General features: G+C 39.9%; 1 protein-coding gene across 10 annotated transcripts in view; it reads left to right on the plus strand.

Moving 5' to 3' along the window:
* BCAS3 (BCAS3 microtubule associated cell migration factor) overlaps nt 1-15212 on the plus strand; it is a 1120339-nt gene that overhangs the window by 661253 nt on the left and 443874 nt on the right. For all 10 annotated transcript variants that reach the window (XR_012688055.1, XM_075195324.1, XM_075195323.1 and 7 more), the window contains one exon: nt 11861-11958. Coding sequence is in view for 9 of the 10 variants with exons in the window: in XM_075195324.1 (XP_075051425.1) it covers nt 11861-11958 (98 nt within the window). In the remaining variant the exon portion in view is untranslated. The remainder of the gene's footprint in view (nt 1-11860; nt 11959-15212) is intronic.

A 15212-nucleotide genomic window follows, 5' to 3' on the forward strand; every position in this document is an offset into this window, starting at 1 on the left:
GCGGCCCACAGGTATGGCAGGAGCAAGCCCGCATGAGAAGGCACACAGCCTGGCATTGGGTGCCAGTAATCTTCCTGAGCAGAAGGAGCTGGCAGGTGGGGTCCTCTGTTGCGGCAGCCTGGTGACTCCGGCCTCCGGTGACACCTGGTTTACACTGAGAACAGTCGGGTTCTCAGTGTAAAGCGGCAGGTATGGAGGCATGGGCACTTACTCAATGACCTCCAGGAGCATGCCCGACTGAATTCTGGAAGTTGCAGTCCACAGGTGCAGCGGACCAGATCCCTTTTGGTGCTCTAGGAGATGCCGCCGGATCACAGGTGTGTGCAGGGAGTCTGGGGATCCACCGACCTAGATTGGGAACAGCAGAGACAGGGGTAGGCTGGGCTAGGGGGCATGGAGGCATCTGCTCCCCATGCCAGTCCCAATTGGAGCTACCTTTGGCTGGGTAACTGGGCCACCTGCATCTTTTTCCTTTAAAATGTCCCTAATAGTTTGCTGAGTCACTTCCCAGGGCTAAAATTTGCCATCCCTTCCCTGAGCAGAGATATACAGTAATTTGAGCCGTAGATGGTTCAACCGAACCCAGATGGGTGGGAGACTGCTTGGCAGGTGAAGGATGTCACTTTTGGGGGCCAGGGAACCACGATTTTGCTGTATGTATGGCAGCTTTATAAAGAGCCCTGGAAAAGCACAGTCTAGAACTATGGTGTCCAGCCCACTCCCCGGAGCTGTATTTTCTGATTGGTCTCACACATCCCCTCCAGAGCCATTTTAAAGTGGCTAACTTAAATGTTTGCCACTTAAATGGTAATGCAACTTTAATATATATCAAATGTGTATTACTGAGCTGAATAATACTTTACTTCTTATGCGAGCTATAGTGGAATGTCAGTTTAGTACTAAGTACTAAGAAAATTACAATTTTGGATATATTGGTCTTTCAGTAAAATATGTCAAGTTAAACTACTGGAGTACAGGTCATTATTTATAAAGGATTTTCAAACTTTGTCATCACTGTACCTGTTGATTTCTAGGCCAAATGTAAACAGAAAAATTAATTACTTCTATTTAATCCCTCCCCACCCACTGTTCCACATAAACTGCAATGCTGTGGGGAAAAATTGGATTCTTTTTTTCTTCAGTGAAACATGCCTTTTGTAAAGAGCATTAGATTAGCATCATGTTTTTGTTATCATTTCTCATCTTCTGTCCATGCTGTCAGCTTTAATGTGGGTGGAGCAAGAACAACCTGTAACCAAAGAGATGATCAGGATGTTCATAGCATCATGTATTATGTACAATGTTGCGGAATTAGTGGCGCTATATAAATAAATGGTAATAATAATAATAAATAATAATTATTTGAGGAGATGTGTGTGTACTGATAAGTAGAGAAATTGCTAGTGCTCGTGAAACACCTCATCTTATAGCCTTAGATGTATAGATAGATGATATATAAAAAAAATATTGGAAAAGTGTTTTTGGGCAGGTATGTTTGATCCTGTTTCTGACCTATATGATTGTCTGTATTTAAATGGCTTGATAAGGGTTTTTGGCCTTTGGTAAAAACTAGTATAGGGTTCCTGGGGTTATGAATGGAGTGTGAGGGCATGCTCCATCCATTAGGCCCATTTCGGGTATTTTGTGCCTCCAGCCTAAGGCAGATTAGCACTTGCTCCTGTATAAGGATTTTAAAAAGCAGTCAAGCTAGACGTCCTCAATGATTTGCCTGGGAGAAGGGACTGCAGAGTCTCTACGAGAGAGCCTGATATTTGTTGTGAGTAAACTATACATCCTGGTAGTTGTAATGTTTTCTTTTATAGTTAGACAGTCAGGAACAACTTGTGTTTAGTTAGTTGCAGAGAGGCAAGGAGTGCCAGTTCTACCAAAACCTTGGACTTGTGTGATTTCTCAGCTGCTGTACACTACTATCAACTCTTGGAGATGGCTGGCACCTGTTTTCCTAAGCCGGCTACAACTTATTGGAGAATTTGAGCATGAGATCTGTGCATATTGAGAGAAGCAGCAGCTGTCTTGAGAAACCTGCAGGAAGCGATCTGTGTGTGCTTGGAATATAAAGTTGCAGTGATACTCTACACAGACTTTTTACAGTGTGACACATGCTAGGAGTTGCAGTGCCATATATACAAAGGCAAGTCGAAGTGGTGTTTGGTCAGCATGATTGTGGAAACTGTTACAGTTTAAAGGGCCCTTTTTGTAAAACAATACTGATGCATGTCCTGGGTAAAAACAGGTACAAAGTTATCAGTAAAACTGGAATGTATGGAAGCTGTAGTTAAGGCCTTGCTACAGGCTACATCGGTTCTGCATGAAGCCATCAGAGCTCAGCAAGAAGCTACCAGGGTTCAGCAATTGGCCATTGATGAAAACCACAGGCAAGAACATCACGATCGCAAAGCATTGACTGAGGTGATACAGATGGCAGCGGTGGCTAAAATGTGCCTGCACATTATCACCTTTTTTTGCAGGAGAACCTCAAAAAGCCTACTTCGATTTAAGCACTGCAGATACTAGGCTATGAAAAGCTACGAAACAGCAGATGCTCAGGACTATGAAAATCCCTTTTCCTAATGTAGTAGCATTGTGAATTGTTGTTCAGACACCTATTTAAACTGTGAAGCTTGTTGTGAAGCGCCAAATGTGAGAATTTATTGTTGCCTAACACCGCTGGTGGTGATTTCATCAGAGGCATGTGTGTGTACTAGAGATGGGCGGGCTCGGTTCCCCGAGAACCAAACCCGTCCGAACTTCCGGAATCTGAGTCCCGAGCTGAGTCGGCTCGGTACTCTCCCGCCTATTTGGATTCCAAAACAAGGCAAAACGTCATTGTGACGTTGTCGGATCTCGCGATTTTTAGACTGAATAAATAGCCGCCTCCACATCGATCCAGTTCCATTTGAGAGAGGGAGAGAGAAAGGTTAGGTTGCAGGAATAGAGTAAGAAGAGAGCAGTAATAGAGCAGGAAGAGAATAGTAGGAGGCATTTTCCCTAATTTACACTTCAAGTGTTTGGGGTGTCAGATATTCTCCTCTTGTAGAAAAGCTATTTTCTGTTGCTGAAATTCTAATATACCAGCACTATATATTTCAGATTTTTCAATACAAGTGTTTGGGGTGTCACATATTCCCCTCTTTGAAAAAAGCTATTTTCTGGTGTTGAAATTATAATATACAAGCACTATGTATTTTTGAATTTGCACTACAAGTGTTTGGGGTGTCAGATATTCCCCTCTTCTAAAAAAAGTTATTTTCTGGTGTTGAAATTATAATATACCAGCACTGTATATTTCTGAATTTGCACTACAAGTGTTTGGGGTCTCATTAAAATGGATTCACAGCAATCCACATATGAGCATGATCAGCAAGCAACTGCTGCCACCAGTCCTGATGGTAGTCTTCCCTGTATGTCATCTGGTAAAGCCTATTTAAAAGTACATAGTCTTTTTAAGTCATTGAAAAAAAAAACCCCAAAAAAACCTTTTACCGTGTTGAAGAGAAAAAGAGCTGTAATCGAGGAAAAGTTACTGCCGATAAAAAAAAATTGCCAACATGCCATTTTTCACACGCAAAGAATGACACCTTCGCCTTTCTCTATTAGTGTGAAATCTAAAAATGTTACTGAGCTTTCTTCTTGTAAGGTCACTTGTGACCAAGCAAGACCAAGTAATTAGGAGTCCAAAAGTGGTGCACAACTACTGTTACATGTGAAAGCAGAGCTGCAAGAAAACAGTAAGACATTAGAGGAAAATGTATGCTCGGAATCAGAAATTACACCAATCCATGAGGAGAGTCCATCCACGAGTGGTATGTGTAATCATGACCATTCTGATAATGTACCCATAAAGAAGGACCCTTTCAGAATTTCTGCTGATGTGTGCCTGAACAGCCCGAGTGTAGCCGGTGATACACCAATTGAGGATGCCACTTTGAAATTAGAAGAGGATGAGGGTGCGATTTGTGTAGCCGACAAGGGCGCTAATGAGGATGTTGATGAGGTTGTTTGTGTAAGTCTTGCACCAGTGGCAGCAGTTCTGGCACGTGACAAGAAGAAGCCCATTGTCATGCCTGGGCATAAGACCAAAAAAGCCACTTCTTATGTGTGGAATTATTTCTACCCAAATCCTGACAACAGTTGTATAGCCATTTGTAGTGTATGTCAAGCCACAGTCATTTGAGGGAGGGACCTTAACCATCTTGAAACCTCTTCCATGTTATTCCATTTGATGCGAGTTCATGGCAAGGTGTTGGGAAAACCTGAAAGTTATGGTAAAAAAATAACAGCAGGCACTCCATCATCAGCTAGGACCCTTCTCTCACCTACATCCCAACGGCTGCAATCTACACCCACAACACCGTCCTCATCAATATTCTCAGTAGCGATCGGAGTTAACACTGCATCCAACTTGATAGGGCTCGATGAGTCCTACACTATAATTGATTCCGCTGAAGAATGTTTTAGCGTTAGTCCCACTGCTGCTGCTGTTGCTGCTGCTGGGGGTGAATCTTCCTCCCATAAGAAGGCCAAGAAGAAGAGCACTAGTACTTTACAACACGTAACTGTGAAACAATCTTTTGCTAGAGGAAGCAAATAGGACAGTAGTCACCCAGTCACCAAGCGGATCACAGACGCCATGGCTACAATGCTAGTGTTAGATCTGCGTCCAATATCCACAATAAACGCAGCTGGTTTTTCACAATTAATTGATGTTTTGTGTCCCCATTTCAAAATTCCATTGCGACACCATTTTTCACGAAACGCTATTCCGCAACTGTACCAAAACGGTCGTAATAATTTACTAATTGGGCTCAAAAATGCCATTCTACCCACTGTACACTTAACCACAGATATGTGGACAAGTGGAAGTGGCCAAACCAAAGACTATATGACTGTGACAGCCCACTGGGTTGGTCATTCGCCTTCACAAGAAGGAACAGCAGCAGCATGTACACCACGACGTAACATTTCTCACAGGCAGGCTACTCTTTGTATCACCGGCTTCACTAACAGGCATACAGCTGATAATTTGTTACGAAAACTAAGGGATGTCATTGATACATGGCTTATACCACTTGGACTCTTCCCAGGATATGTTATTTCTGATAACGCCAACAATATTGTGCGAGCATTACAGCTGGGTGAATTCTATCACATTCCCTGTTTTGCTCACACAGTAAACTTGGTGGTGCAGAGCTTCTTGAAAAATAACCGTGAGGTGCAGGAGATGCTTTCAGTGGAACGTAAAATTTCGAGACATTTCCGGCATTCTGCCACAGCATGTAGGAGATTGCAGCAGCTCCAAGAACAATTTAACTTGCCCTGCCACCAACTTAAGCAAGATGTCACTCACCGGACTGTGAGTGCTACTTCTAAGGTAGCTAGGAACCGTGTCCGTCCATTATCATGAGGTACTGCGCATGTGCAGTCCCTTTTAACCTTCAGTTCTGTTCCTTTAACTTAATTGGCTGATCAGGCAACACTCCCTATATTAAGCACCTGTGGTCAATACCACGTTGCCTGATCTTGGAGTCTCATTCCTCATGAGTCTCTGAAGGTGTTCCAGTGCCTGCTCGTGTGTTCAGCTGATGCTGATTCCTGTTTGCCGTTTGTGGTTTCCAGACCACTTCTACTCCTCGTGTTCCTAGTGTCTTCAGCAGCTGATTCCTATCCGCTGCCTCCGTATATCTACAGTTACAGATTACTGCAAACTCTCCTGTGTTTCATCGTGACTCCAGCAGCTGATTCCTATCCGCTGCCTCCGTTTATCTACAGTTACAGATTTCTGCAAACTCTCCTGTGTTTCATCGTGACTCCAGCAGCTGATTCCTATCCGCTGTCTCCGTGTATCTACAGTTACAGATTACTGCAAACTCTCCAGTGTTTCATCGTGACTCAAGCAGCTGATTCCTATCCGCTGCCTCCGTGTGTCTAACAAGTTACAGATCTCTCCAACTCTCCTGTGTTACATCGCTAGTGTTCCAGCTGATTTCTGTTAGCTACCTCAGCGTGTCTACAGAGTCCTGCTCATCTCAGCGCTCCAGTCTGCATTCTACCTGCCGTCAGCTGACCCGCTGCCTACTGCTTCTACAGTGTGTCCATTCGTGTCAACTTGCCTGTTAAGCATCGAGTCTACGCTCCTCGGCTTCCAGCTCTGCTACATCGCTTCAGCTCTCCCGTGGTCTCCTGCTGTTCAATTCGATATACTACTGCTTCCTGAGTATTTTGTCGTCCTTGCTGGCCTACCTACAGTGCGCTGCACCTACCTGCCGCTTCCATTCTGCAAGGACTTCTCATCTCGTCAGTTCCCTGCCGCTCAGGTATCCCTGCAGCTATCTCTAACAGCCTGCTCATCTGAACCACGGTATGCATACTTCTCATTGACTGTGCTGGTGTATTGCATATCCATCTGGACTGAGTTGTTCTCCTCCGGAGTTTCCATCCTCTGAGACTATTGCTATTATTGACTGCGTTTCCTTTTGCTGGACTATTCTAGTGACTTTGTTTATCTGTGCAGTGCTGTTCATTCATTATTATTATTGTGTGCAGTTCAACGTGGGATCAAGTTCAGTGTACCCGTGTAGACTCTGCATTGCATTTATCTCCTCGTGTCCTTCCTCACATATACATTCAGTGGTACAACTTGCTAGAGGCAGACCACTGATTCCTGTTTCCCTGTGTCACCAGTTGCATATATCCTCTCACATAAGCAGTGGTACAACTTACTACACGCAGACCACTGACTTCCCCGTTACCTTCACCTGGATTCCATTCCTTCACTACAGACAGCAGTACAACTTGCTATACGCAGACCGCTGACTTCCACCTCCTTATTACTCCTGGACATTCCTTCTCACTATAGCAGTGGTACAACTTGCCTTGCGCAGACCACTGACTACCCTCACGTGTCCTTGTCCATCCAGATCCTCGTGTTCAGTTACCTATTGTTTACCAGTGCTGCTAGTCATAGACTTTCTGAGCATTCTCTAACCATCTGCTGTTTCCAGTTCCATTATCACCCTGCCACCAGAGTATCATATACCAACTCTACTGCTCTGATAAGACCATCAGCGGGTGATACTGCGTAAAGACTCCTAGTGCCCGTGACACAAGAGGTGTTAACAAGGTGGAATTCTACCCTGTACATGAATTAATAGTCTGTGATGATGATGTACACGCTGATGAGGGTGAGGATGATGCTGAAGATGATGACGACAACATCTTTTTGAAACGTTCACTATAAGTGTAGGGGGTTTCTATTTAACATACAGTCTTTGCAGGCTGCTTTTTTGTCAATTTCACTTTTAATGTATGGGAATAATCTAGACCCAAACACAAAAGCTGCTTTGGGCATTTCTATTGATCGTACAGTCTTTGCAGGCTTCTTTTTTGTCAATTTCACTTTTAATGTATGGGAATAATATACACCCAAACACAAAAGCTGATTTGGGCATTTCTATTTATCGTACAGTCTTTGCAGGCTGCGTCTTTTTGTATTTCACTTTTACTGTATGGGAATAATCTAGACCCAAACAGAAAATCTGCTTTGGGCATTTCTATTTATCGTACAGTCTTTGCAGGATGATTTTTTTTCTATTTAACTTTTAGTGTATGGGAAGAATATACACCCAAGCAAAAAGCTACTTTGGGCAGTTCTATTTATCGTACAGGCTTCTTTTTTGTCAATTTCACTTTTAATGTATGGGAATAATATACACCCAAACACAAAAGCTGATTTGGGCATTTCTATTTATCGTACAGTCTTTGCAGGCTGCGTCTTTTTGTATTTCACTTTTACTGTATGGGAATAATCTCGACCCAAACAGAAAAGCTGCTTTGGGCATTTCTATTTATCGTACAGTCTTTGCAGGATGATTTTTTTTCTATTTAACTTTTAGTGTATGGGAAGAATATGCACGCAAGAAAAAAGCTACTTTGGGCAGTTCTATTTATCGTACAGTCTTTGCAGACTGATTTTTTTTCATTTTTAACTATAAGTGTAGGGTGTAAAATACAGTTAGACACCCAACTGCCTTTTTGCTATGGATTTCAATAAATCCTTTTAGTGCGTTGTCTGGCACCCTGGATTGGTGTGTGTCTGATAAAAGCACACATCCCGGGGGAAGGGGGGGCAGTGCTTGTTGACATTTATTAGCTGTAGAATTAAGGAGGGCTTAGCAGGGATTAAACTGTATTTTTCATCATTTGCACTAATAAGGTTTGGGAATAATATACACCCAAACAGAAAAACTGCTTTGGGCATTTCTATTTATCATACAGTCTTTGCAGGCTGATTTTTTTTTCTATTTCAATATTAGTGCAAGGTGTAATCTAGCCCCAAACAGAAAAGCTGCTTTGGGCATTTCTATTTATCGTACTGTCTTTGCAGGCTGATTTTTTTCTATTTAACTATAAGTGTAGGGTGTAAAATACAGTTAGACACCCAACTGCCTTTTTGCTATAGATTTCAATAGCTCTTTTTCCTGCGCTGTTTGGCACTCTGGATTGGTGTGTGTCTGATAAAAGCACACATCCCGGGGGGGTCAGCGCTCGTTGACATTTACTAGCTGTAGAATTACCTCACTTATCCAAGAAACACATGAAGCGCTCATTGCAATGTTTCCTAGATGTAGTAGGAACTGCCGTGTGTTTGAGTAATTGCTCTGTTGCTTACCATCCAGACAGATCGTTGCACTATTTGGCTGAAATTGTATGAAAAGCATATTGTGACCTGTGAGGTGGTCAAAATTGAATGGAAATAACTGGAAATTAGTGTTAATGAGGTTAATAATAATAATGTAGGTACAAAATAATACCTAAATTATGTGTATTTAGCCCAAAAAATGGAATTTTGTACAAAATAGCAAAACAAAACCAAACAAAACCAAAACACGCAAGGGCGGTTTTGGCAAAACCAAAACACGAAGGTAATCCAGATCCAATACCAAAACCAAAACATGGGGGTCAGTGAGCATCTCTAGTGTGTACAGATGTTGTGGGAGGTATGACCTGGTCATTCAGTGGCACAATATTAGGAGGGGAATGGAGTAGATTTGAGTGAAATTTTCAAAACATTTTCTCTAAACATTCACTGTGTTCTGCAAAATTTTGCTTAATGAATTCCTACCCCAAACATACTTTACAGCAGAATGAAATGACCTAGTCATTCTGACTGTGAAGATATTGTGTTCCTCTTCCCCGACTCTGTACCCCCTTTATGGTTTATTTTCACTTCCCCTATTTATTTCTGTACCCCATATATTTGACAAACATTAATAAAAAGAAAAGATGGTAAAAAAAACTAAAGAAATGACCTAGTCATACCAACTTTATTTATTCACTATACATTCTGTAAAATGCAAATGTATAGATACAGGGGCTCATTCTGAGTTGGATGCACATGCTTAGAAAGGCACTGTACCGGAAGCATATGTATCCGATTTACACCAGAATTACACCCAGATACACAAGATATGTTTGGTAACATTTGTTTTTCATAGGGAAAAAACTTATTTGATATTAGGTTTGCTTTAAATAAAAAAAAACCTTATAATAATACACTAGGTATAATATCCCTTCTCCTGTACGAATGAAAGTAGCAAATATTTCATTCTAAAATATACATATAAAATCATATAATATAGGCGCAATCAATGAGGAAAGCCAATAAGAAGTAGCTAGCTAGTTCTGGCAACCGTCATCATCATTATCATCAGTCTGTATTTGCCACTTTATGTAAATTTATATTAGCTATATACTGAATTAGTATATACACTCCCCAAAGATGTAATACATTTAATTGTATTTAATTTTATTTTACCCTATTCAAAATCATATAAGTATGTGTTTTTACTTTTCCATATGAATGCTTTTTCTAACCATGAAACATTTTTGAACTTCTTTCTACCTCTTGCCACTTCCTAATCATGTTATTTCAACAGCACTTATTGGTTTTGATTTGACTGATAAGTAAGTTATTAAAATAAATAAGTGTGTCTGGACTGGATGTTTAACCAGTTCTGATCAGCTCATTCCAGAGAAAAGCTGGGAGTGTGGGGATAGGTGAACTACAAGAATGACCTTGCACACAAAATCCTGTTTTCAGCTAATGGGAGATTTGGAACTTGTTACGTTTAAGTTAATCATAGTGTTAAATTTAAGTTAATTATATATCCACTGCTGACTGTCAGAAAACACTCAGAATTATGGACATGCCTACTTATTTGCAATGCAAATGTAAAGTGATCTTTTTAAAGACACCATTTACTAAGGTGTAAATGATAAGTTCACCATTGTGTACCCTTTTTTTTATTATACTTATTAGACTCAAAGGGGCTGATTCAATTCATCTCCTTATTTTTTGTAACGCTGCAGTTAAAGTACAAAATATATCCGTGCGGGTATTACTAAGAAGCCGCGTCCGTTTTTAGTTTCCGCTGTGTGGTATTCAATTTAAAATCGGTAATCGCCACCCCTTCACGTTAATCCTAGGTAAATGCGAATTTTAGGGGAGGGGAGGGTTTAACATGGCCATCTACACACACACAAATTCGTTTTTTTGTAGTTTACATAGTTAAATGAATTTTTCTTTGCATATTGTAGTTGTTAACCATACACACACACCCATCTATTCAATTTGAAATTATAGACTATTGTTAATACATTTAGCATTTTTTTACATGCTTTATAAGGCTTGCCTTATCTTCTCTTTGCAATTTTTTTAATGAAATCTTTTTTATTTCATTACTTTTCTTCTGCTTTATATTTTTTAACCCGGCCTGTTAAAGTGTGAGATAATACTGCCAATGACACGCTGAGATAAAATAGAGTTGAATTGCCCCTAAGCATGTTGCCTATACTTTAATATGAGACTCAAAACCCACCACGATGTGTAAGTTTGGGAAACAAATAAGGAGCGTAACATCTGCAATTAATTTGTGGGTTAAATAATCGTGCTCCAAAATGACGAAAAATTAGAGTTAAAACCGGGTAACGATGCGTTAAACTAAGTCAGGCTGTCAATTGAATCGGCGCCAAAGGGTCTATTTTTGTAATTAGAAGTAACTGCCTACCGTGTTTACTTGGTTAGTAACAATCTTTAGCAGAGTGTATCTAATATTACCTGGATTTGAAGACTCCTTTCTTCAGTGGGAGGTGGTTTATATGATGTCCTCTGCATTCATCAGGCCACCACACAAACTTCTCATCAGCAGTTTTGCGATCTCCAGCATGAAAAGTGAGTCTTCAAATCATACTACAGTTAGATAGATACACGTTGCTTGTCTAACCAATGAAGTAACTTAAATAGATACTTTAATTTGCAAAATGTATCCTATGGGTCTATTAAGTATTAATAATAAAAACAAAGGCCATTTAAAGGTGGGCTAATCCTTTAAAGGAGAATGCCAATGACAAAGAGACCTATGCCAGTCTACCATGGTTCTTGAAATAATATAACCTAGGGTTCCTAAATAACAACTCTTTGTAGACTGTGTAATTTGTTGCTAATAAGGAGTATAATAATATTGAGACCATTTGGAGAAATGCAGAATATGCGGACAGTAGAATCATCATCTGAAGTACAGGGCCAAAGACAGGATATTAATTCTGAAAAGTTGTATAAAATTAAACTGTATGAAGAGGTCCTTGCTGCTGATAAGTGTGGGGATGTCTGCCTAGCTTCATATACTGTAGATGTAAATAGTTATTTTAGTGAAAACAAATCACTTTAAATGTGATACAAAATGTACATTTCTTTAAAAAAGTCAACATTCAACATCTATCTATATTGCAAGTTTTTTTTTTTTTATCTTAAGAACATGTCTTGTAACCCTGACTGTTATAGGATTCAGCCTGTTCGCTCTGAACCAGTCAGCATGCCTGGATCTCCGCGTCCTGTTTCTGATCGAAGGACAGGAGCAACAGTTATTGATGCCAGCTCAGGTAGGAAGCCCCTTTGATGGTCAATTAGCCATAAAGGATGATTATATTGGGGTTGCTGGATTGCCTATGTTCATTTAGAAGTGTTGCTTTATGAGTGATCTCCTATTGTAACAACTCTTCATAAAAAAAGTACTATTCTCTTCTAAAACTGAGTTAATGTTAATTTGTCTATTTAATTATTGATAAAACAAATTCATTTCTGTTCACCATGGATAAACTTACATGTATCCTAATTTTTCTTGGACAACCATCATTTTTCTACTATGCTAATTTTTCCATAATCAGATGCATTAACCGGATCCATTTGGCTATATCCATAACTGATGTACTATAGTTGGTATCCAAAATAAATAAGGGGTGGAATCTATTTTGGTTCACATGGATGTCATGGAATTTCATTTCAAAATTATAGGAGCACATGAAATAGAGTTCTTATGGCTGATAGAAACTCATCACTCTATTACAAGTATACTGCACGTGTCAGCCATAAGTCCATCTGTATAGGGATAAATGTAACTTCTTTGCAAGACATATTGTGTATGCAGCTCCGTTTCATTCCTGTAGTAGTTAGTCACTGCCTGTCACAGCTGTTCCAAACAGATGAAATAAACCTGTGATGTCTTATTAGGCACATTTTAAAAAGAGCAGGTAGTTTCTGCTACCAAAATTCAACCCTATGAGGCTGTATGAGTATGCAGTTCCAATAAAACTTGCAGAAGTGCTGAGATTAGTATTGATGGATATGGTGGTGTCTAAATGAATACCTGAGGCACTGGTATTAGCTGATACCAAAACTTATTTTACAAAGGTAGTAATATATGAAGTACACTAATTGCACATTGCAAAATACCCTGGTTTTACACTGGTGTACCAAGATAAACTACCCAGCAGGCATCAAGGTGTTTCTGCTTTTGGCAGATGTCAAAAGCAGATAATCAGTAGCAGAAAGAAAGAAGTAATAATGCCACTGTATAGGTCATTGGTACAGCCTCATCTAGAATACTGTGTTCAGTTCTGGAGGCCATATCTCCAGAAGGATATAAATACATTAGAGACTGTACAAAGAAGGGAACTACAATGGTGCATGACCTACAGCACAAATCTTACCTGGAAAGAATAAAATATCTTAATATGTATAGTTTGGAGCAGAGAAGGGAACAGGGGGACATGATAGAAACTTTCAAATATATCAAGGGATTTAACAAGGTTCAGGAGGTAAACATTCTTTAAAGGAAGAGAAGTACTAGAACAGGAGGACTTGCACTGAAACTGGAGCGAAGTAGTTTCAAAGGAAATGTGACTTCACAGAAAGGGTAGTAGATAAGTGGAATAGGCTCCCTTTAGAGGTGGTAGAGGCTTATACAGTAGAGCAATTTAAACATGCTTGGGATAGACAAAAGGATGTCATTACAAAGAATAAAGGATCAAATTAGGTTTGAGGTTACCATAGGTTAAACATTGGGCAGACTCGATGGATCAAGTGGTTCTTATCTGTTGTCAAATTCTATGTTTTAGTTTCTCCACAAGCTAGAAGTGCACCAAGGTGTAAGGAGAGGTGGAAACATCACATCAAAGTCTATCATCCTGCTATTTTAGTAACAGTCTTTTAAATGAAATAAACTTTTCTGTTTTCTCTTGAAATACTGCTCCGTTTACCTCATTAATGATTTCAAAGAATCACAAGAGCCAGGCCAATGGGACTGTTTGGCACTCTTGTGTGTGTGAAGCTTTTTATTACATTGTTTGGAGTGCACCTAGTAATCTGCTTCTCTGCCAAAATTCAACAGGTAGACCCAAAATGCATTCCATTTAAAGGTTAAGACAAGACCTGATCTCTGCCAGCCCAGGGCTTCTGCAAAGTTATTTTGCAGAGTAGAGATGGCCATACACCCTTCTGAAAAGTAGGGAAAAGCTCTGAAAATTGAATTTTTCCACCATTTGATTTAATAATCATTATCTGCATAATGAAATCTTGTTTTTGCATTGCTCTGCAAAACTAGGCACACCAGCTACTTTGTACTATGCAAAGAATTCCTTCACTCCACCCAACTAAGCCCTCATGGTGGGAAGATGTGGGAAGCTTAGTTGTAAAATATATGCTCATGTTCCAAATAAACAAACCTACGGTGTGATAGTACTATTGTGCTAAACCATTATGTAATGATTCATAGCAAAATGGCAGATGCTTCTCGGTAACATTAACATACAGATACATTGTAGTGTATATAGTACATCTTGTTATTGTTGCGGTCTCCCACAGTGCAGCGATACAGTGTTATAAGGCAGAGATGAGTTTTATACTCCGGTACAGCTGCAAAACAACTGGGGGTTCAACAGGATTTTGTCAAATAAAATCCCTCACAAGTAGAATTATTAAACACAAAGCATTAGTCAAGCAGTCAGGAGACGAAGAGGATTTTAATCTGTAGTGATTCAGAAATCCCCAGAGAGACTGTTGAGTGGATTGAGGTTTAAACTGTAAAAAGAAACTGTAACAAACACAAAAATGGATTTGTAAAGGTTGTAGTGAAGGCAGTTAAAACAACAGATTTAAAATAAAGATTTATAATAAAGATGCGTTATGCATATTGGAAACAAGATCTGGCACCCCCTAAAATTCAGCCTGTTACAGTTAAGGAATGTTTGTATGATTCAGAATTACATTGCCATCCCAAATCCTGCAGAGAGCCAACACATTTCAGCACTGTCCATTATTTAATCAAACACTAAATTCAGTTGCCTGCGCACTATTACCGATATTACAGTAATAGTGCGGCCCGAACAGGGGTCAGACTGAGCGGCCTGCCCCTGATAAGGCCATGGTAGGGAGTCAAACTCATGACCCCAGTGCTATGACCCAGAAGTGCTAACCACTAAGCCACCGTGCTGTACTGGCCACAATGCATAGTTGCAAAAAAAGTCTTAATTTACTTTCCAGACATACTAAAGTCATGGGGCATTTTTAATAGGTAAGGGTGGGATGGACTGTTTCTAGCACAGGTGTCTCTGTAATAAGGCTTTTCTGTAATGATGTGCTTATGGCACTGCTCCCCCATTTCATATCAGTAAACTAAGCTACCAGTAGACATGCTAAAATCTGATTGCCAAGGAAATATTTATTTTTAACGTAAAAAAATATAAAAAACTTTTTAAGGGTTTTCTAAGTTTACTTTTTTTTTAGAAAATATATTTTTAAAAAGGAGATACTGGAATCCTCCATACAACATACAAGTAGTCTGGGTTTTGTGCATGCC

Source organism: Mixophyes fleayi, chromosome 2 (assembly GCF_038048845.1).
Source record: "Mixophyes fleayi isolate aMixFle1 chromosome 2, aMixFle1.hap1, whole genome shotgun sequence".
Taxonomy (NCBI): domain Eukaryota; kingdom Metazoa; phylum Chordata; class Amphibia; order Anura; family Limnodynastidae; genus Mixophyes; species Mixophyes fleayi.